Below are 23,236 nucleotides of genomic sequence, written 5' to 3' on the forward strand. Positions count from 1 at the left end.
ACATAGTGATGTGCTTTCCAAGGGCGTATAACTTTTTTACAATCCTTGTCTGCTGGTTCCTCAGCCGTAGACAAGGGTACTCCAGCTCGCTTTTGTAGTGATTACTAGGGAGTAGGAAGTGGCATGGGCCGGATATACCGCGGGTCTGTAGGAGAGGGGTGAAAAAGCTTCTCGACTCGAGGATTGACAGCTCTTGTTAGAGATGGGGTTAACAAAGAGGGAGCGATGCGCCTTTTGATCGAATTAAGTAGTGGCATCGCCTGACTTGTGGGGGGTTTCCCCTTTAAGATAACTTCCACAAAGCCTGTGCCCTGTACTGCCTCTTGTGTGCCAATTTGAAAGTGTTCAGCAGCCTTCTTTAGAATACCATTTGAAGGCCATTTGGTCGTCAGTGGGTGAGGCTGGTCTTTGAGGCGGGAGGGTCTTTGAGGCGGGAGGGTCTAGACAAAGGGTGTCTGGATCTGGAATAGTGGCTGGGAAAGCCAGGGTGCTTCCTCTACCGGCTTTTCAACATCCCAGTCTGGGCACTGGTCTGGTGTCTCTTCAAAAGGATTTTCACCATGATTATAGGGGTCTTCATAGACTTCTTCAGGCTCAAAAACCTCTTCCTGTGGGAATTGACAAAGTTTTTGGAACTTTTGAAAGTGTAGGGCAGGCAGCCTCCTGCCTAGGTCTCTTTGGAGTGATACAAGCAAGGCTCTGGCATAGGTCTGGCGGGTCGGGGAGATTTCGACAAGCCTGTAGCAGTCAAGAATTTTGGCGTTGCCTTTTGAGCTGATGTGCTTTTAGAAGGTGTGTTGGCGCTCTTGTGGTATTTGTTGGAGACGCCCTTATGGGTTGAATTCCCTGACGCATGCCGTATGGACTGTTGTTGCAGTGAGGGACATGGAGGGCAGCCTATCATAAGGATCAGCGGGGGTCGTCGAAACTTTCGACAGGCCCGTTGACATGCTTCTTCAATGAGTCCGTTGAGGGTGCTAGTGGGGGTTGTGCGTTTTCCTACTTGTGGTGTAAGTGTGCCCCTGTCACCGGGATGTTGTCTACACATAGCAGCACCGGCGGCCTAACTGATGGGGCTGGGATCTTGGGAAAGGAACAAGTTACTTACCTGTAACTGTTGTTCTCCAGCATGGGTCTGGCTTGGATTCACATGCTCATGAATATTCCCTGTCGTCAGGCTGGGAATCCCGGTATAGAAAAAATCAGTATCAGTTTCGTTTCTGATCTGTCTTTCTCAGTAGTAACCAATCACTGGTCTCTGGGTCATACTGCCCCCAGCCAATGACTGCCCTCTCCCTAAGCCCCACCCCTGGCAGCCATCCCGAGATTTGGTACCACGTGAAGTGGCAGTATGACCAAGTGAAGAGCCGCAGAGGGGTAGGAGGGAGGGTTCGCATGTGAATCCATGCCAGACCCATGCTGGAGAACAACAGTTACAGGTAAGTAACTTGTTCCTTCTCCAGCATGGGGTCTGGCATGGATTCACATGCTCATGAATATAATACTACATAGCAGTATACACATGCACAACCACGGAAGGTGGCACAATGCTCAATATCAAGCAATACAACAACTCAACATTAAGCAACTCTTACCTCCTCACCAGGCTCACCTTAGGCGAACAGGTTGCGCAGCACTGCCTGGCCGACTCTGGACTCCTCCCTGGAATCCCGGTCGACGCAGTAGAATCTCGTGAAGGTGTGCGTCAACCTCCACGTAGCAGCCCTGCATATGTCGAGCAGGGGCACACCAGACAGGAACGCCGTAGTAGAAGCGATCGCTCTGGTCGAATGGGCTCTCGGACGGCCGGGCAGCGGTCGGTTTGCCAACCAGTGACAGTGCATGATGCAGCCTGAGAGCCATCTGGAAATGGAAGACTTCGAGAGAGCCTTCCCTTGATTCACAGGTCCAAAGTTCACAAACAGCTGTGATGTCTTCCGGAAACTCTTCGTGCGGTCCACGTAGAACTTCAGCGCTCTAGCTACGTCTAGCGAGTGCAGAGTCCTCTAAGCCGGCAACGAAGGCGACGGGAAGAAAACTGGTAACACCAAGGGCACGTTGAGGTGGAAGTCCGACGGCACCTTGGGCATGAAGGAGGGGTGCGTCCTCAGCACCACCCTCGTGTCGTGAAAAGTCAAGTATGGAGGCTTGCAAGACAGGGCCTGGATCTCTCCCACTCGTCGTGCAGAGGTGATGGCCACGAGGAATGCTGTCTTCCACAACAGGAACTTCAACAGCACTGAATGCATAGGTTCGAAAGGGGCCCCCATGTGCCTAGTTAGTACCACGTTGAGCTCCCAAGCCGGGGCAGGAGCCTTCACCGGCGGGAATGTTCGGAACAGTCCTTTCATAAATTCCTTCAGCAGACGGTGAAACCACAAGGACGCCCGTCCTGTAGTTCTGGTGTAACGTGAGACAGCAGCCAGACGTACCTTGATGGAAGCGTGAGATAGGCCCGCCTTGGCCAAGGACAGTAGGTACGGCAATATTTGAGGGGCCGTAATCCGCAGAGGGTTAATCCTCTGTGCCCGGCATCAGATAGAGAACCTCTTCCATTTGTGTCCGTAGCACTTGAGAGTTCAGGAAGCCCTGGCCTTTGCAAGAACCTCTCTGCAATCGGCCGGGATGTCGTATCCTCCAAACTCTAGCGCTGCAGGAGCCAGGCCTGCAAGTTCAGCGACTCTGGTTCATGGTGAAGAATGGCGCCTCCTTCTCTGGAGAGAAGATCCGCGTCCGTCGGTAGCTTGACTGGTGTGGACACTGACAAGTCCAGAAGGTCCGGGAACCAGATCTGCCTCGGCCACGCTGGTGCGACGAGGATCATCCTGCCCCGGGACCTCTTGAGCTGGTTGACGAGCCGGAATAGCAACGGCAACGGCGGGAATGCATAAAGGAACAGGCCGTCCCAGGGGAACGAGAAAGTATCGCCCAGGCCCCTCGGTTGGGGAAACCTGCTGGCGAACCACTGGCACTTGGAGTTCGCCGCCGTCGCAAAGAGATCGATCTGGGGTTCGCCCCATCGTCGGAAGAGTCAGTCCACTTGATCCTGGCGCAGTTCCCACTCGTGGCACGAGCGCAGCTCCCTGCTGAGTCGGCGATGGTGTTTTTTATCCCTGCCAGATGAAAGGGTACCAGAAACATCCCTTGTGCGATGGCCCAATGCCACAGATCCTGGGCTTCCTTGGACAGGGCAGGGTATCTGGTTCGGCCCTGCTTCAGAACGTAAAACATTGTGGTGCTGTTGTCGGTGAAGATCCTCACCACCTTGCCCTTGAGGGACGGAAGGAAGGACCCGAGGGCCCAGAACACTGCGCAGAGCTCCAAGATGTTGATGTGGAGAGTCTTCTCCTCCGAGCACCAAAGGCCTCTCGCGTGGAGGCTCCCGGTGAGAGCTCCCCAACCTGCCAGGGAGGCATCCGTCGTCACCGTCACCTGGTAGGCCGGGGCTAGGAAGCCTGTTCCCGCTGTCAGATGAGCGCGGACACCCCACCATCGTATCGCCTGGCGGAATGTTTCGTCGAGCGAGATCCTGTCCTCGAAGCTGCCCGTCGTCTGGATCCAGCGGGCGTCGAGGAATGCTTGTAAGGGCTGCATCCGGAGTCTGCAATGGGGCACCAGATAAATGCAGGACGACATCATTCCGAGGAGGGACTTGATAGACCTCCCTCTGGCCACTTCCGTGGTCAGTAGACGTTGCACCTTTCCTAGGATGGTCCTTATCCTTTCCTCCGATGGTGAGGCCAGCCGCGCCGCTGTGTCGAGCTGTGCTCCCAGAAACAGAACGACTTGCAACGGGACCAGGTTGGATTTTGGAAAGTTGACGGAGAATCCTAGGTCCGTGAGCAGCTGGACGGTCTTCGCAGTGTGCTCCACGGCGAGCTCCCTTGTCCTTGCCCGTATGAGCCAGTCGTCCAGGTAGGGGTAGACGTGGATCCCCTGTAGGCGCAGCCGCGCCGCCACCGGTGCTCAGCACTTGGTGAACACCCTGGGCGCCGATTTTAATCCGAACGGGAGGGCCTTGAACTGGTAGTGCCACCCTTGGACCACGAACCTGAGGAACTTTCGGTGTCTCTTTAGAATGGGGATGTGGAAGTACGCATCCTCCAAGTCCAACGACGACAGGAAGTCGCCCTCCTCCAGTTGTCCCAGCACGTGCTGGAGGGTGACCATCCCGAACTTCTTTGCCTTGATGTATTTGTTTAGTCGTCGCAGGTCCAGGATGGGACGCCATCCTCCTGTCTTTTTCCTTACGAGGAAGTATCTTGAGTAAACTCCGGAGCCCCGAAGCCTCTTCGGGACGAGCTCGACGGCACCTTTCCTGAGCATCGCCCGTACTTCCAACAGCAGTTGCGGGACGTGATTTTCCTTCCTGGCCACGGGAGGCATGCAGGGGCACCTCTTCTGGAACTAGAGGGCGTGCCCCAGGGCCAGGACGTCTAGCACCCAACGGTCGGTGGAGATGGACTCCCACACACCGACGAACTTCGTCAGCCGGCCTCCGACCGGGGTGCTTCGGCGCGGGGCCCGACCTGACGGACGGTTCAATCCTGCTTGGAGGCCGCTTTGCCTCCTTGACGACGGTGGCATCCACCTGACTTGCCGCGTCCCCTATAGGCCTCCTGCGACGAAGACCTTGCCGCTTGACGGTAAGTAGAGGCGCTGCTGCCGGCTCCCTTGGGGGCACCCTGTCTGCCTCCGGAACTCCGAAAGGACGGCCGTCGTTGTTGGAGGACACCCAGTGCAAGGGCCGGCTCCGTGTCCGTCTTGATCGCCTGAAGGGATTCATCTACCGCCTTGCTAAAAAGGTTGTTCCCATCAAAGGGCATGTCCAGAACCTTGGTCTGAACGTCTTGGCGGAAATCCGTCGCCCTGAGCCATCCTCGTCTCAGCCAAACGCTGTTGCCCAACTGACGGAAACCGGTGTCGGCGATGTCCGTGGCCACCGTAATGGCGTGGTCTGAGGCAATCTCACCTTCCTGCAAGATTTCCAGGGCCGAGGCCCTCTTGGCATCCGGAAGGAAGTCCAACAGCGGGGCGATCTTGAACCACAACTCCCTGTCGTAGCGGGCTACGATGGCCAGGGCGTTGGCCGCCTTGATGGTCGTCGCTGCAGATGAGATGACCCGTCGTCCCATCGCATCCAGTTTCCTACCCGCACCGTCCGGAGGGGAGGTTGAAGTCGAGGACGATGCCCCCCCCCCCCCCGCTTTCTTCTTGGCCGCTGCCGAAACGACCGAGTCCGGGGTTGGTTGTGCCCTAAGGCACAACGGGGCAGCGTCGGGGACCCGGTACTTCTTCTCGTACCGGTCCCTCTTTGCAGGAGCCGTGGCAGGGTTCTTGAGGAGGGCGAGCCCCTCATCCCAGATATCATCTAGAAGCGGTACGGCGAGGACCGTCTTCCTTTTAGCCTCACGCAGCTGGTAGAGGAACCCCTCCTCCTTTTCCTCGGGGCAGAGCTGGAAGAGCTCAGATGCCCTGGAGATCATTGCATGGAAGGATCCAATCTCGTCGGGCAGGGACGCCCGGGCAGGGGCAGTCGGGGGGCACGTCCCGTCGTCGCCTCCGTCGTCATCCGTACCCGTCGTAGTCGTGTCCATGCCTGTATCATCCCCGTGGGTAGTTGACCGGGGGGAAGGCAGAGAAGGCCGCAGAGGCGGGAGAGGAGGCCTAGGATGCGTCCTGCTCCTCTTAGGCGGTGGGCTCCCCGGAGGTCCTGGCTCCGGATCCTCCGTCGGGTCTGGCTCAGGCTCCTCCGTCGGGGGAAGGGGCAACCTAGTCCTCATCTCCGAGCATAAGGACTGGTAGCTGACAAAATGGCCGCCGAGGTGTCCTGCGGCGCCGGAAACAATGGGTGTGAGGGCTCTTGAGGAGCCTCGTCTGCGTCACCTTCGCCCTCATCGGGATCCCTCCCGATGGGCTGGGTTTCCTCCACGACTTGGATGAGCTCCTCTTCAGAGGTTGTGTCCGTATCCACGACGGCCACCAACCCCTCCCCCCCCCCTTTTTCCAACGAGGACTTCGTGGGGGTCTTCTCGATGGGCCTGAAAGAAGACTCCCTCCGCGGTGGCAGGGAGACTCTGGTACCTGAGGGCGCCTCCACTGGTGTAGCCTCCACAGGCTGAGTCAGGGCCGCGGCGACATCCTCAATCGAAGTCCTAGCAGGGTGAATCATGGCCAACGTCACCTTCTGAACGCCTGGGGCCTTCACCTTCAGGGGAGGGTCCAGGACTCGCTCCCCTTCTGCCGGAGTCTTTGAGATCCACCGTGGCCTCTCCAGAAGCTTCACCGGGTTCTCGGACTTCCTCTTACCCGAGCCAGAGCGTTGGCTCGTGGTCGATTGCGCCGGGGAGGATGCGCCCTGCCTGGCAGCCGAGGAGCCCGACCGTTCAGCGCTCCCGGTGCCCGTGGACTCGCGGTACTTAGCCTTTTGTTGGGCCCCCGTCGCCGGGGCACCCTCACAGGACTTAGAAGACCGCTCGGACTTCTTCTTCTCGCCTGGCGGGCTCTTACCTTCCAGCCAGTTGGCGAGACAGAGGTGGCGATCCTTCATGGTCCGCTCCGACATGTTTCCACAAAACGTCCAGTCCTTTTCCTTGTGCGTCTTGTCCTCATGGAGACAGTAGAGGCATAACGAATGCTTGTCCTCCTTGAAAACGTTCTGAAGCTGGCATCCAGGGTAGGTCCTGAAAAGCTTCCCGGGCGTCGAGATCCCTTTCTCCTGGGCCATGTCCGGTGTAGGCCTCGGAACTTCTGGAATCCTCCAAAAGCGTAACTTGACGAAATCTTCACCCTTGAGGGGCGTAGAAAACTCTGAAACGGATCCCCGTTGATCGGAAGTAGAAACGGTGGAGCTTGAAGCTCTTTTAACCGAAAAAATTAGAAAATCTCCTGAAAAAAGCGCGAAAACGCAGCAAAAACTCGAGAGCTAAGCACGAGGACTCCCAACACTTGACTGGCGGTAAAAACCTGGGGATGGCTGCCAGGGGTGGGGCTTAGAAAGAGGGCAGTCATTGGCTGGGGGCAGTATGACCCAGAGACCAGTGATTGGTTTCTACTGAGAAAGACAGATCAGAAACAAAACTGATACTGATTTTTTTCTATACCGAGGATTCCCGGCCTGACGACGGGGAATATTCATGAGCATGTGAATCCATGCCAGACCCCATGCTGGAGAAATACTGGTTCTGCTGAGGGGATGCGGGGGGGCAGGGCCGATGGACTCCACATCTGAGCCATGGCTGTCGCTTGTATCCGCATCACTCAAGGTGCCTGCGCCGACGGGTGTGCAGCACTAGGCCTGCATGGCGTAGGCTGCCTACCACTTCGTCCGTTGATCTTTTAGCATTTTCAGACGGGATCACGAGACAGACACTTGTTACACCTTTGGTGAGTGTCCTTCCACGGGTATTTGCCATTGCAGGACGGGCAATACTTAAAGGGAGTCCTCTCCATAGCTGAGGTGAGAAGAGACAGACACCAGAAGGGAAAAGAGGGGGGAAAGGAAATGCATTCTACAAAGAATCAGAACCCCAGGCCGCACTCTCCTTACTGTATAGGCCTGGCCAGAGGCCCAAGGTCATGCGGTCGACCGAAACAAAAGCTGCCCAAATCTGTAGTCATCTCCAACGTAGGATGCAGAATTAGTCATTGATGAAAGAGGGTTGAAGACTAAAACGACCAAAGGTCGTGGACAAAGAGCAATACATTTTGCAATGTTCGAGCTCCTCATATGGCAACCAGCTAGCTAGGTGGAAAAAAACAATCTGAGGGACCTCGATGCGTGAGGGATTTTGGGTACACTATAAGTCACGTTGGGGATAGAGTTACCAGCACGCCCATAACCGATAGATGTCAGACTATATGCACAGCATGTGATTCTAAGCAGATTCACAAGCATCAGAAATCACTTTTCATACTTAAATGGTAATACTGAAGTTGTGGCAAAAAGAAAAAGGTTAGGGAAGGAAACAATGGTTAACAAGTTTCTCAAACAGGTAAGCAGTTTAGAATCCCCCAATGCAAGGTAGGTTAACCCTTTCCCAGCCATGCAAGTAAAATATGTATGACTTTTGGAGGGACAGATCAAAGTCAGAGGGGTACGAAGAGTCTTCAGGGAGTAAGGATAGCCAATGTCAATTGAGCAAAGTCTAGGGGCGCTGAGGCACTTCTGGAAGATTAGCACAAAAGTCTTGTACAATGTTAAAGAGAGTTCTGTTGCAAAAATAAATCACTGTTGGGCCACAAGCTGAGAGGCTTGCGAAGGGCAAAGCTGCAAGCAACTCTGCCAAGGGCAGCAAATTCAAGTCTCTAGTGAGAGCAAGCAAGCTACACACAAGAGGTAAGTTCCCCTTAGTTCACAGTACCTTGAGTCTGAAGAAAAAGTTCCAGCTGGCTTCTGTTCCTGTTGTAGTCCTGCAGATTCCGTTGTTCCTGGGCCTCAGTCGTGGTGACAAGAGGCAGGACGTCTGGACACTCCTGCACTACGACGAAGGTTGGCGGCAGTACTGGGCGCAATTCAGATCAGCGGCACTTCGCCGTTTCAGCTACTCGCAAATAACACCACCGCGGAGCTTGGACACTTGGGGACTTTCCTTGCTTCTGGGGTCCAGCACTCTTGGTGGCACAGGCTTGGCCTGTCCTGCTTCAAGGGAGTCTGGAGGATATTCCTGGAGCTCGGGTCCGGCTTAAAGGCGATGCACTCTATTCTGGTGATCCTGTCCCCTGGCACTCTGTTCCTGCAGCAGCAAAGAAATCCAGCCAGCAGAGAGAGGGGTTTCAGTCGAGTTAAGTCTTGGGGCTGATTGGTCCCACCAACCTAAGGGGAAAAGTCAGTTCAGGGCTTCTCTAGTCGATTAGAAATTCAGAGCTTCAGCACTGCAGCAGGGCTTCACCGGCCAAACCAATGGTCCAGGAGGGTGCAGCAAGCTTCTTCTTCGGTTCTTTCGTTCAGTGTCGATTCTGCCTCCCTTGCAAATGACCTTGCCTTTTATACAAGTTCCTCCCATTCATTTGCAGCCTAGCTACACTGCAGGGTGGCTGTCCAAGGATAGCCCACCAGCCAATCACCTTTGGGTGCATTCCTGTAACCAAGGAGAATAAGCATAGGGAGTTTCAGGAACCACCCTCGCTCTCAACCTTGTCAGACACGCTGGAGCTAGAGGTGGGCTTCACCAGTGAATCCCGCCAAAGACAAAATTAACAAAGGGACCAAACCTGGTTTGGCGCACAGAGTAAATCTCAAGGACTTTTCCAACAAGAAATGGCGAACAAAGAAGACTGGGGTCATTTTGACAAAATGGGCACCCATGGGTGCAATACTGCAGCTGCAAGGGCAGCCTGCGGTAAAAAAAAAGCACAATGGTAGGAAAAAGTAAAACCACTACCACCAACCATTCATTGTAGAAAGGGTAACATAAAATTGTTACATGAGAAGCTAGACAGGGAATACCAAGTAACCCCTCCAGCACTATATTTAAGATATTGTGGGCTGGCTCTACAAATAGAAAAAGGTGGGTAAAGTCAATTTCACTTTACTACTCTTGGAAACAGTAGTTTATCCAAGGGAAGGTATTTAAACCTTATCAGAAATCCAAAGCATTTCTCTGGGACACTGCACTGCGGGTGCAGTGTGTCACAAGTTAAAAAGATGATACCTATGAAGTTTATCAGACTCCAGAACCAAAAGAAACAGGGTTCAAATAAAATAAAAATACATGAGTGGGAAAAAGGTCTCACTCTCTCCAGGATGAAAATTAAAAGTCCTAAAGTCCAGCAAAAGAGCTTGGGGTCTCCAAGTTAGAAGGGAATTAGCTCAGAAATGAGAATTCTCCCCAACACCCTGCATGGCTAGTGGTACAAAATGAAGCTATAATTCATACTCAACAGACATCAAGGTCCACAAATCCCACTGGAAGTGGCAAAGGATGTTACGCTCACCTGGTATCCACGAGGCACCACACGATATTGGATGGAGGTCTAAGCGCTATCCTGGACCCCTCTCTGCTTGGTTATGTGCCAGACGTTGGGTAGCGCCTATAACAGGAGAATGGAGGGTTAAGATACTGGTTCTGTGATGGGTGGACTCCCACCTCCCTCTGGTCTAAATCCCCTCCCTTGGGATTATTGCTCACCTTAGGTTTTTGTGCGTTTAACTCTCCGTCCTGAGTCTCTGTGCAGGGGGCGCGTGGTTGGTGCGGGCGTTCGTGGACCTAGTTGCTTCACTGGTCCGTGTGCCCTTATGTCGGGTCCAGACCAGCTGTGACTCAGACTCTGCTTGCTGTCTTCAGGTGAGTTATGTCTTTTCCGTCTTTATTCTATATCTTACTTTCCCTCCGTTTTCTCTGTCTTCTCTGTGTCTTGCTCCACTACGCTGTTAACCAACAATGTCTCTTTTTGTTTTCACAGGGATGGTTGCGATCTTGGAGTTGCAGTGCCGATGCCGAACAACACAGTGAGTTATTGATGCGCGGGGCGCTGCGCTATTTATTGGTGTTAATTGCTAACCTGTGTTCTCTTCTCTTTGTACAGGTTGCAGTGATGTTCCGGAGTGATGATCGATCGAAGAGCTGCTTGCCCAGGTAAGTGCTTTGTTAATGCTGACCTTGTTCCTTCTCCCTTGTAGGTTTGCGGTGAAACCCGCCCGGAGATGGGCAAGGTAAGCGAAGCGCTGGATGGATTCAAGACCGGTTACTTCACAGCTAAGTGGTCTTGCTCGATAATGCTGTTTTTGTTCTTCCAGGATATTAATGGAATCCAGATCTAGGACTTTAGGATCAGGCCGCCGGAGAAGCAGATGAGCAGGAGCTGGACACAGTGAGCGTTACGTTGCACAAGTGGAGAATAACGCGAAACGTGTTCTGCTGTTTGGGTGTGGTTTAAATAGCCCAGGTAAAGTAGTTCCAGGCCCAGCCGCGTCCAAAGCACTAGACCGCATTGGCTTGGTTCTAAAGAATTGAGCTGTATAATAGGCCTCCATGTTGGATTAAGGTCCAAAACTGGTACTGCTTTATTCCTGATAATGAGCCTGGTGCTAAAGGCGTCAATACTGACTCCATGTAGGTTTCTGATGGAGTTTTAAGGCCCTTGGGGCCAGTGTGAAGGGCTTTAGCCCCACTGCTGCCAGGGGGCCGTTATACCTGAGGGGGGTCAGGGGCATGGATCTTGACAAGGATCAGGCAGCCGCCCGATGCCGTGAATGGATCTCAGTAGCTGACTGAGCCCTACAGCCTCTGCAGTCCTGGAGGAACTTGAGGACATACCAGAAATCTGTTAATCACCAGCTTCCCCAAAACATAACCAAGCATGGGGTTAGGACTCTCCAGCCAACAGCAAATGCAGTCGCCAGAAACGGTGGACACAGGCTCACTGCTCCTCATGCTAACCAGAACATGCCACAGCCGAGCAGCCGATTAGAGGAAAGAACCTCGAATCATAGCTCCTTTCAGTATGTCAAGCCACTTATATATAACACTTTAATAAAATAAATATATACTCGGGGGGGGGGGGCATGTGACAACCACCTTTTCAATTATCTTTGGAGATGTAAATTATATAAGCTCCATATTTCTTAAGTCTTTTGCCTTTATTACTGAGAAACGATCAGCTCAAAGTACCTTTTTTGACCCATTAATACATGGAGGAAACAAAAGTGCATAACTTAACTGATGGAGTGCAGAGATCAAGTTTTCAGAAGGTCTACACTGAGTTAATCGGTCTCTGGATATTAAAGCATGGGGCTTAGATAGTACTGTATGTGCACAGACTCCTTCACACCAATACCTACAGGTCACTTCCCTAACATGCTGAAAATCCCTTTACTTGGATATTTTAACCTAGGTAGACAGAGCATGAAAATCCCTGGTATGTGCATTTCTCCATCTGATGGCTACAGAAAGCACCACACTGAAATCAGACAGTAAGCTGCAGCACCTGCACCTCTTGAAGCCCTCTGCAGCTTACCCTTACCAGCGACTGGGAGGCAATGAGTACAGCTCTCAGCACCAACAGACACCACAAGACTATGCTTATAGCTCCCACCCGTGAAAGACATGAATAAGTAGCTCTTTCACCCAGCAAATTCCATTACTGTACCTGCTGCTCTTGCTGCTGCCGGACGGCTTGTGAGATTTTTCTCTGATTTTGGAGCAGGTGTTGCTGTTGCTGTTGCTGCTGAAGCAGCAGCTGACATGCCTGAAGTGAAAGTGAGAATGAAGGGTGAGGGGAAAGGGGTATGGAAAAAAGTTAAGGCATGGCAGGAAAGGGACAAAATAAGGAAAAGGGAGAAATAAATAGGGAAATGAAAGGGCAGAGAAAATGAAGTGAGGGCAGATAGGGGAGAAGGGAGGGCAGAAGGGGGCACATTGAAAGGGGTAGAGCGAGAATAAAATAAGAAATGTGGAGAAAAGGAGAGGAGGAGGAAAACAGGCAATGGTAAGAGGAAGGAGAAAAAGAAGATCAATAGAAAGTGGGGTAACAGGAAAGAGAAGAGAATAAAGTTAATTCTCCCTTCATTTCTGGCTCAATAAAATACATTATTCAATGTTGCAGCTACTAATCATACTCAGACAACATTTAAAATAATCCACAAGATATCCGTAAACCCAAGATGTAAAAACCCATGCACATGTGTCCCTTATAAAATGATAGTGGAAAGCCCGGGTGTCTGCATGGGTCTGACTGGGCACTGGTAATGCCACTTCCAAAATGGCCATCACATCTTTGACATAAGTTACACTCACCGCCTTACATACACATGAGATGGTGATCGAGTACAACAAGTAGGCACAGAAACATTACTGGAAAATTCATCATTGGTATCTCACAATTAATTGGCCATACAACATTGACAGATTTCCAGTTGCTGAAGGCGCACCAGAATTAGGTTTGTTTGAATGACATTTGTTTTACATTTTCCCTTATTTAGTGAGACTGAACATTCCAAAACAGTGCGTGGCGCTGTGTATTTTAGATATACTCGTTTGCAATTACCAGACTTTTTGCTGATGAACCCTCATCAGGGACGCAAAAACAGATTGTCATTTTTAATAGACTTTAAGCCCCACATTGTTATTTTGTCCCAGGACACCATGCAAGTCTCCTCATACGTGTGTGTGTTAGCATTTACATTTTTACCGTTTTGCATTACATTTGTGTACACATTCCCATTTACCGCGCATCGTTACGAAACATGGCTGGTGCCCGGATTATTCACTTGTTCTTTGGTCAAATTATAGTTTGTCGTCCTTCCTGCCCTCCAAGGTCAGAAAAGTAATTATAAGGTCATGCACTTGCCTGTGTGTGTGTGAGTGTGTGTCTCTCTCTCTCTCCAAGGGAGGGGGTGCTGGGACTGTCTAGTCGCACTTCAGATACTTAGTGCCTGAAAGTCTGTTTCTAGGATGCATGTGAAACCAGTAGTTTTCCCTAAAGGGACAATTACTTGCTGTTTGAATTTGCAGATACTTATCATATGTTGGACTTGCTTCCAGCTTGAAACCTGGGTTAAAAGGAGGAGACCAGAGCAGCTATTCTTCATATCTTCGATGGAGCCATGAATCCCTCGAAGAGCAACCTGTTGAAGGTCCTAGATGACTCCTGAAGTGGTGAAGCATCCCTTACCGTGTCTGGCTCGGTAAGGCCCTGTTCCTCTGCCTGATCTCCAAAGACCCTAAGCAGAACTTCAGTCCTTGGACTAGAGGGACCAACTAGTTTCAATGCCTTTGAGGATCCAGCCGTTCAGTGCCTTCGGAAGTGTCCCTGTGCTGCCAGGTGGACTGACCAGCTCTCGTGTGGGCTACCTCGCCAGAACCGTCGCCGTCCCGGAACTTTGGTGGTCGCCAGTTTGTGTCACAAGTAGACTTCTCCCGAATTTCAGCTTCCTATCTTGAGCTGTGACGGCGACTGGAAGGAATTCTGTTATCACATGTAAACTGTGATCGTCGCTGGAACTCTCCTTCCTCCATCCAGAGAAGTGTCCTAAGGGGAACTACACTGTTGGAGTCTGCACTCCTAAACCAACAGGGGCTGCATCTTGCATTACCAACATAACTGAAGAATCCACGAATCTGCAGCTCCTGGGCACTTCTCAATTTAACCAATGGCGGAACATCGAGCCCCCAGCGACCTCCAGACGATCCATAAAGACATCTGGAAAAATTAGAGGCAGGGGGGCTAAGTAAGCATCAGTTTGCCTGTTGCCTCCCATGTCTGCCATAGAATAACATTGGGAAAATACTCTTTGTCGTCCCTCTCCAGACCTATGGAACCCACATACGGTCTCTCTCCTTTCTCCTCTCCCATTGGAGGTGGAAGGTCCTTGTGCCCCCCTCCACTCCCCCAAGACCATCATCAATGTCCATCTAAATGGTACCATCATGGTCCAGGACTCCCAGGACAACCTCCTCCTTGATGGGCGTCTCTCACGTCTCATCAATTGCCTCCCTTCGCCTGCCACTCCTTCCAACACCTCTCTGGCCCCTATGCCACCTCGGTCTACTGCATCTGCCCACTCTCGGGCCGTTCTTCCGCCTCTGCTGGGTGTGCCTAACCCCTGCACCCCACTCGGAAGTTTTTCAAATATGGCAACCTGTTCCACTTAGCTACTCTCACCTCTCGGTCGGCTGTCAAACATTCCTCGGACATCTGCCACCTCCCAAAAGACCTTGCCACCTCCCAAAAGACCTTGACCTGGATGACCTCGCTCTCACAGAGACATGGTTCACGGGCAGATCGGTCACGATTTTTGACACTCACCTCCCTGAGGGTTACAAGATCCTCTCTGAGCCCAGAATTAACTGGCCTGGAGATGGAGTGGCCCTGATGTTTCTGGAGTGGATCCCTACTTCTCATTCCTAGGCAGGCCTACCCTTCCTTTGCATGCCTAGTCTGCAGGCTCGATCTCTCTCCTGGCCTCCCTCTGACTGTGGCCACCATCTAAAGGCCACCTAGCCAGGTCACCATGTTCCTCTCAGAATTGGCTGATCTCTCCTCTCTCCTCTCCTCTTCAATCCATCTCTCAAACTCTCCTCGGAGACTCAACATCCACCTGGATGCTTCTAATCCCTTCTCTAGGCTCTTCCGCAACCTATGAGACTCTTTCCCATTCCATTTTACCCTCTGGGAAGATGCACTCTGCCGGTCACACATTGGATGTTCTCATCTCCTCAGACATCCACCCTCTCTAAAAATGCCTCTCTCTTGTACTGGCCACTGTCTTCTTTCCTCTCACTTGAAACTTCTTGCCCGTCAAGCAAACCTACCCCAGCACTGCCACCTTCCTTTTCGGTCATTCGGCCAATGAAGCTGGTGTCAGGGAATATCTTTGCCTCTACTTTCCCTGCTCCTCCTGCAACTGACTTTCACTGTGACACAGCCCTCTCTAACCTGCATCGTTCTATCTCCAACACTCTAGACATCCCTGACCTAGTCATAAGAATCTGTCTGAAGCCTACCTCCAAATGCAACTCTTGGACCGACTCCGATCTCGCCGCCCTGAAACGCAAGTGCAGGCTGGCTGAGAGGAAGTGGAGAGCTTCGGGCACATCCTCTGACCAATTGGCCTGCAACCTGCTCCAAAGGCAATACAGACTCTGTAGAGGGTCCATATCCAAGCCTGAGTCTCTGCAGCATCCAACAACTGGGCCATACTCTTTAAAATCTGCAAGAAGCTGGCTAAACCAGTCTCCACCTCTCCTGTTCCCTCCCAGGACCTCTGTACGTCTCTGGCCTCTCATTTCACTACTAAGACTCAGGATATTCTTTCCTTGATTTTCTACTCCTGTTATTCACAGGCCCCCTTTGGCCACCTCTCGCTCGCCTCTTCCTTTTTCCTCCTCCTCCTCCTCCTCTGACAACACCCGACGATGTCTCTAGACGAGTCAGATCTAAGAAAGAGTCCTCCAAACACCTTGCTCCAGCCTTGACTGATTTCTGCAATCATTCTTTCGCCACTGGATCGATTCCTTCTCTCAAGCATCCCCTTGTGCACCCCCCTCCTAAAAAAGCCTTCTGCCAACCCTAAATATCCAGCAAACTATTGCCCGATTTCCATCACTCCTTTCCTGGGCAAACCCCTGGAAAAGCTGGCCATCTCCAAGTTTACCCTCCACACTGAATCCATTGGCTGCCTCCATGACCATCAGTCTGGCTTCAGAGCAGCCAGAGGCACGGAAACTGCTCTCCTGAACACCCGTGAATATCTGCTCTCCAACCGAGACTCCAGCTTTCCACTCTGTCCTCATCCTCCTTGACCTTCCTCTGCTTGCGACAGTCAATCACGCCACCCTGCTCAACAAACTCTGTGTGAACCTGGGTATCATGGATCAGGCCCTGGCATAGCTGACCTTACTCCTGGACCCTCACTCCTGGATCCAACTTGGGTCATTTCTCTCCAACACCTCTCTCTCCACATGTGGTGTTCCCCAGGGCTCTATTCTCTCACCCTACCTCTTCAATATCTATCTGGCTCCTTTGGCCCACCTGATCGACACCTTCTATTCTAATTTTCAGTGTTATGCAGATGACACTCTGCCCTCTTTCAGACTTCCCTCAGCCTCCTCTCCTCACTCGCTCATTACTGACTGTCTATCCGCGATTCAGGATTGGTGCTCCTCCAACAATCTTTGCCTAAATGCCAGTAAGACGGAGATCCTTCTCGTTGGGACTCCTGCTCCCGCTTTGCCTCTCTCAAACTGGCTGCCCTCCTTGGGCCCATCTTTGACTCCACTCTATTTCTCTCCTCACATCACGGACCTTGCCAAAAAGGCCCATTTCCACCCGCACCTCCTCAGAGGTATGATACCTTTCCTCACTTTCTGCAGAAGCTCACCGTCTCCAGAGCCCTGGTTCTCTCGGGGCTAGACTACTGCAACAGCCTCTTGCTTAATCTGCCTACCTCTACTCTTCGCCCCTTAAACTAATCCAGAACAGGACTGCAAGACTTCTCCTTGGCCTCAAGCACAGTGACAGTATCACTCCAGCACGGAAATCTCTCCACTGGCTCCAGGTTGCTGCAAAGATCAAGTTCAAGACCCTCTGCATCGCCCACAAGGCTTTCTGGGGACAGAGCCCACACTACATCCAACTCTCTTCTGAAATACATACTTTCCTTCTAGAGCCCTTTGCTCAGCTACCTCCAACTCTCTGAGGGTCAGACACTTCTCCAGGCATAAGTGGGGGGGGGGGGGTAGATCTCTCTCCTCTGCAGGTGCCTCCCTTTGGAACGTCCCCCCTGCCCCTCTCAGACTTGGGCCCGTCCACCTGAAGTTCTGTAAACAGCTCAAGACCCTTTTCTCCTCTGCCTTCTCTCTCTCGCTCCCATGCTAACTTACCTGTCAGCTACGCCGACTAGTTGCTTGGTTCCCTCAGAATCTCAATGGTTACCAGGCTCTTGCACAACCTGTCTTCCATTGCACTGCCTCCTGGCCTAACTCGCACTTAGAGGTTGTAACTGTAACCACTACAGCCCCCCCCGCCTCCTTGCATTTACCCAGAGTCGTGTTGCCCTGGCTGCACTCAGAGCCATGCTGCCCTGATCGAACTTTCCCCTCTCCTCTTCCCCCTCTCCTTCCCACTGCACTTCTCGGTGTCGTACTTGGCTGATCCGATTTGACAAAAGGCCTAGTAGGATAGTGTGCCTTGTCCTCCCTGTGTCTAGCCTCCCTTGTCGTGTCTCTCGTCTAGAAGAACAAGTTACTTTCTTACCTGGTAACGTTCTTTCGATGGGATGTTCCTCCGACTTATTCCACATCTTTGACAGTAATTACCACAGCTGTGCTGCTTCAGAAAAATGTTACTGCATAGGCGACCTGCGTCGATGACGTCGATACGCTGTCCCTCGAGGGCCTTCGTCGATGGCCGACATCACCGGATGTTATATCTAGGACGCACGATGCCCGTAGCCTCAGTAGTAGTTTTTTCCCCCAGAAAGTGTGGCACCAATCACCTGCCAGTATGACTGCAGAAAGCCTTGCGGAAACGTAAGCTGCAATCGCATAAGAAATTCTGTAGAGGGGCAGGCAGGCTGGGAGGTTTCGATGTGGAATACGTCAAAGGAACATCCCATCGAAAGCACGTTACCGGGTAAGAAAGTAACTTGTTCTTCGAGGGGATTGTGACCTCTGACATATTCCACATCTTTGACAGACTCCCAAAGCAGTACCAATTAATTTACAATTTAGAATGCCCAATCAAATTGCTGAATATAGGACTGCCTTACCAAAGGTCAAATCTTGCCCATGGATAGAGTCCAGGGAATAGTGTCTCAGAAAAGTATGCACAGAGGCCCATGTGGCTGCTTCACAAATATTACGAATGGGAACACCCCTCTGTAGAGCAGTGCAGGCAGCCACACCCCTAGTAGAATGAGCCCTTAAGCCTTCAGGAGGGTCCTTACCCGCCAAACGGTAACATTCAGAGATCGTCAAAATTATCCATCTGGACAAGGTCTGCTTGGAAACAGCTTGACCTAAACGCCTTCCAGCGTATCTAACAAAGAGCTGATCGTCCACTCTGACCCGGGACATCCGTGAGAGATAGAAACTTAAAGCTCTCCTAGGATCTAACCTATGGAGCCTCTCCTATTCCTTACCAGGATGCGGAGGAGGCTAAAACGCCGCAAGAATTACCTTCTGGCTCAAATGAAATTCTGACACAACCTTCGGAAGAAAAGAAGGACGAACCCTAAGGACAACCCTGTCCTTATGGAACACCGTGAAAGGTGGCTTGGTGGAAAGTGCCTGCAACTCACTCTGCGTGCGGAAGTAACCACAACTAAAAATACAGTCTTAAAAGCAAACAGCCTCAGCAGGCAAGAATGCAAGGGTTCAAATTGAGATCCCATTAAGAACTTTAGAACCAAATTCAAATCCCATCCCTGCACCTGGAAAGGCGACGGTGGAAACACATTAGTTAGCCCTTTAAGAAACTGAGAAACCAAAGAAATCTTAAAATAATAACACTCATCAGACGAGAGCTTAAATATGGACAGCGCCGCTAGGTAACCCTTAATGGTACCCACTTGCAGGTCCTTGTGGGCTAACGAAAGCAAAAAAGACAGAACCAAAGGAATGGAACATTGGAAAGGATCCACATTCTGTACCCTGCACCAGTCGCAGAACATTCTAGAATGGCAACGGTATAGGGATTTCGTTGCAGGCCTTCTGGCCGAAAACAACACCTCCATCACGTCCTCGGGGAGGTCCCAATCCTTATACCTCAGCCTTTCAGATACCAAGCATGAAGGCTGAGACACTTGACCTCTGGATGGAGAACTCGACCCCACTCTCGTGAGAGCAGATCGCCTCGGTAGGGAAGACGGCGTGGAGGGCAGATGGACATGTCTAGAATGTCCGGGTACCACGCTCTCCTGGCCCATGCTGGAGCAATGAGGATCATCCGGGAACCGAACCTCCGTAACCTCCGCAACACCTGCGGAATGACGGGGACTGGAGGGAACGCATACAGCAGTGGGAAGGACAACTCCACTACGAACGCATCCCCTAAGGCTGCTCTTGGAGGAAATTCCCGGGAGCAGAATCTTTCACACTTCCGGTTGACACTGGTGGCGAAGAGATCCACTTGTGGGGTTTCCCAAAGGGCGAAGATCTCCAACAGAACTTCCTGAGCAAGCTCCCACTCGTGAGAGACCATGCTCTTACTGCTCAGAGCGTCCACCGCCGTGTTTTTGTCTCCAGCCAGATGAACTGGCAAGATCGAAATTTCCTGCTGAATGGCCCAGAACTAGAGCTGCATTGCCTCCCTGCACAACGGGAGTGACCCTGCCCCCCCTTTTTGTTGAGGTAGTGCATGGCCACTGTATTGCCCGTCATCATCAGGACATTCTTCCCACGCAGAAGGCAGAAAAGCCTTCAGGGCTAGCCTGACAGCCCGCAGCTCTAACAGATTGATGTGGAGTCTGGACTCCGATGGAGACCAACAGCCGCTGGCTGTCAACTTGTTGGCATGAGCTCCCCAACCAGTGAGGGATGTGTCCGTCACAATCTTTATCTCCGGCCACGGTTGCCAAAATGGAACACCCCTCATCAGATTGCCTTCAACGGCCCACCACAGAAGATCCTGTGCGACCGAGGGCGGAATCTGAACAGGATCCGACACCCTGCCGGAGAACTGCGACCACTGCATCTTGAGAGCCCACTGCAGAGATCTCATCCGCAGCCTGGCCTCTGGCACCAGGAAAATGCAGGATGCCATGAAACCAAGCAACCTCAAGAACCCGAACGCCGGGAGACTCTGGGCACGTGAAATGTGTCCACCATCTGCAGAATGTGATGAGCCCTCACCTGGAGAGGCGGAACACAACCCCAGGGATGTGTCGAGCACTGCTCCGATGTACTGGAGCCGCGGGGTAGGTGTCAAATGGGACTTCTTTAAATTTCGGGAGAAGCCCACCTTGTGAAGGGAGTAGCAGGCGACGGACAGATGATCCAGGGCTTGCTCGGGAGAACGCACCCTGATCAACCAATCGGCCATGTAGGGGTAGACGTGAATTCCCCCTTTCCTGAGATATGCTGCCACCACCACCATCAGCTTGATGAAGATCCTCGGGGCAGAGGTCAATCCGAACGGCAGGACCCGAAACTGAAAATGCGACTCGCCAACCGCGAGCTTCAGGTACTTCCTGTGCTTTGGATGAATCGGCACATGAAAGTAAGCATCCTTGAGGTCTAGGGACACCAACCAATCTTGTAGTTGAAGGGCCTGGAGGATTTGAGAAAGAGTAACCATCTTGAACTTGTCCTTCCTGAGGAGCTTGTTCAAACCATGCAAGTCCATGATGGGTCTCAATCCTCCGTTTTTTTTCGGTATCAAAAAATATGGGGAATACCATCCCTTGTTCCTCTCTGCTACAGGCACCAGTTCTATAGCGCCGTTCTCCAGCAGGGATAGGATTTCCTGCACAAGGTGCGGATTCGGATGCTTCAAAGAGAGCTTCCCCGGTGAATAGTCGTGAGGCCTCTTTCCCGGAATGGAAGACAGTAGCCGTGGGCTATGATCCCCAGAACCCACACATCTGAAGTAATGGCACGCCATTCTACAAGATGCTGCGCCAGCCTTTCCCCAACCGGCGAACCATGGGCCATGGCCTCATGACTGAGCGGAAGCGGCTGCGGCAGTGCCTGAGGGTAAGGAGCCAACTGCCTGAGCGGCTTTGGCACTTCAAGTACCTTGTTTTCCACCTTTGGTATTCCTACGTTGGCCCCCTTGACTGGCAGCTCCTCCACATCTACCAAAGGAAGAGTAGTATCGAAAGGAACCTACCCTCCATTGCTGTCCCCTAGGACGAAAAGGCGGAGGTTGACGTACTGCAGCGCTCAAGGACTTCGCTGCAGCTTTGGAGGTCTGCAACCTCTCAAGGCTCTTGTCAGCCTTGCTGACAAAAAGATGGACACCATCAAAGGGCACGTTGAGAAGCCGGGACTGTACATCAGGAGCAAACCCCTACTTCCGCAACCACGCAAACCTGCAAATCACGGTGCTCGCCGCCATGGACCAGCTGACACAGTCTGCCACGTCCAGACCCGACTGAACGAATTCACACATGGCATCCTTGCCATCTTGAACGAGGGCTAGAAAACGATCCCATTCCTCCCCTTCGGAAATACGTTCAGCCGCCAAAGATGCACAATTCCACAGAGTGTGAGTGAATCTTGGCAAGGCACAAATAGAGTTGGCTGCCTTTAAAGCCATACCCCCAGATGAAAACACTTTCTTCGCCCAACCATCAAAGCGCTTGTCCCTATCAGGAGGGATGGTAGGGTACGCAGCCTGCTTCGTTGGGGCCGTAGCCGCCTGCACCACCAAACTCTCCAGAGTGGGGTGCATAGACAAGTAGCAGGGGTCACCACTGGCTGGACGGTATTTTTTCGAAAGTGACTTATTCGCTGACAGGAGACCCTCCGGAGCAGTCCAAGTCGCCGCCACCCTTCTTTGTAAACCCATATGAAATGGCACCACCGGATCAGTGGGTGGACCTCTCTTCCAATATATCTGTCAGGTCATCCTGCAGAAAATCCACAGGTGGAGCAGACCACCCCAAGTACTCAGTTACCCTCGACATGAGATGCCTGTACGAGAACTCGGCATGTGTACCAGGCTCAGGAATGCCAAACTCAACCTCCGGCAAGGTGTCCAGACCACTGGCGTCATGTAAGGACTGACGTAGGTCTTCGATTTGGCTGTGACCAGACAACGGGTCATCAGGAACCTCAGGAGGCACAATTCCCTCCTCATCCGACCCTTCTTCGACCTCTGAAATGTAGTCCAAAGATTCGAATAAATCAAGCCTGGGTGGATGACCAGAGAAGGGCTCAAAGAAGGCCTCACTGACTTAATGAGGGCCTTCCTCAGTTTCCACAGCCGTCCGGGGCACCTCCATCGGCACCCTCGATGTCGAAAGGCATCGAGGGTGCCGATGGAATTGGCGTCGACCGAGGTGCTGACGACTTAGACAACGGCTTCGAGGCCGGATCCCCAAGCGTGGCGTCGACGACTTCCTCTGAGCCTCGGGAGAGTCCCTCGAAGGACATGGCGCCGACGGCGTGATGCCTTCTTAGAAGGCCTCACAGGCTCTGGCGGTCTCTATGGTGTCGAGGACCTGGCACGGCTATGGCAATCAACCTTGTCCCATCGGGACCTCGACGGCTCCAGATGATCGCGCCGACCGCCCGTGTCCGAAGGCGTGCGAGCGGTGGCACTAGCTCGTTCCTTGCCGGCTTCTCTCGAAGGCGCGGACGGAACGGTGCCCTGCGAATCAAAAATCGCCATTATCCCCTAACGGAATGCGTCCCAATCCGCCGGCGATGAATGCTTGGTGGGACAAGCCACCCGCCGTCTGGCGGAGTCCTCTGACGAGGACGGGGAAGGCAACCTGTGATGGCGCTTCCGAGAATGCCTAGAAGAGGCAGAGGAATGGCAGGACCCACTCCGAGACCCCCCTGGACTTACGCCGACGAGTAGTCGCTCCTCGAGTCGTCGGTCGAAAGTCCAGCAGATTTCGGTTAGCGGGTTTTAGATACCCTACCTACCGTTAACAACTTCTTCCACTCCCGCAAGGCCTTCAAAGTCAGGGGGTTGGCAGTCATCGGTGGGGTGGCTTTCGCCGAGGCACCAGAGGCAGACGTTGTGCGGGTCCGTGATGGACATTTTGGAAATGCAGTCCCGACACTTTTTGAAGCCCGACTTCGGGGTAAAAGACGACAGACATTTTCTCAAACTTTCTCAA

The 23,236-nt window shown here is 52.4% G+C and overlaps 1 protein-coding gene across 9 annotated transcripts in view; it reads right to left on the minus strand.

Annotated features, from left to right (window-relative positions):
- TNRC6B (trinucleotide repeat containing adaptor 6B) overlaps positions 1-23,236 on the minus strand; it is a 2,246,995-nt gene that overhangs the window by 612,421 nt on the left and 1,611,338 nt on the right. For 8 of the 9 annotated variants that reach the window (XM_069652930.1, XM_069652926.1, XM_069652921.1 and 5 more), the window contains one exon: positions 12,091-12,189. In XM_069652930.1, coding sequence (XP_069509031.1) covers positions 12,091-12,189 — 99 coding nt within the window. The remainder of the gene's footprint in view (positions 1-12,090; positions 12,190-23,236) is intronic. The other variant, XM_069652923.1, reaches the window with a different exon arrangement.

Source organism: Ambystoma mexicanum, chromosome 3q (assembly GCF_040938575.1).
Source record: "Ambystoma mexicanum isolate Mex_15411 chromosome 3q, UKY_AmexF1_1, whole genome shotgun sequence".
NCBI lineage: Eukaryota > Metazoa > Chordata > Amphibia > Caudata > Ambystomatidae > Ambystoma > Ambystoma mexicanum.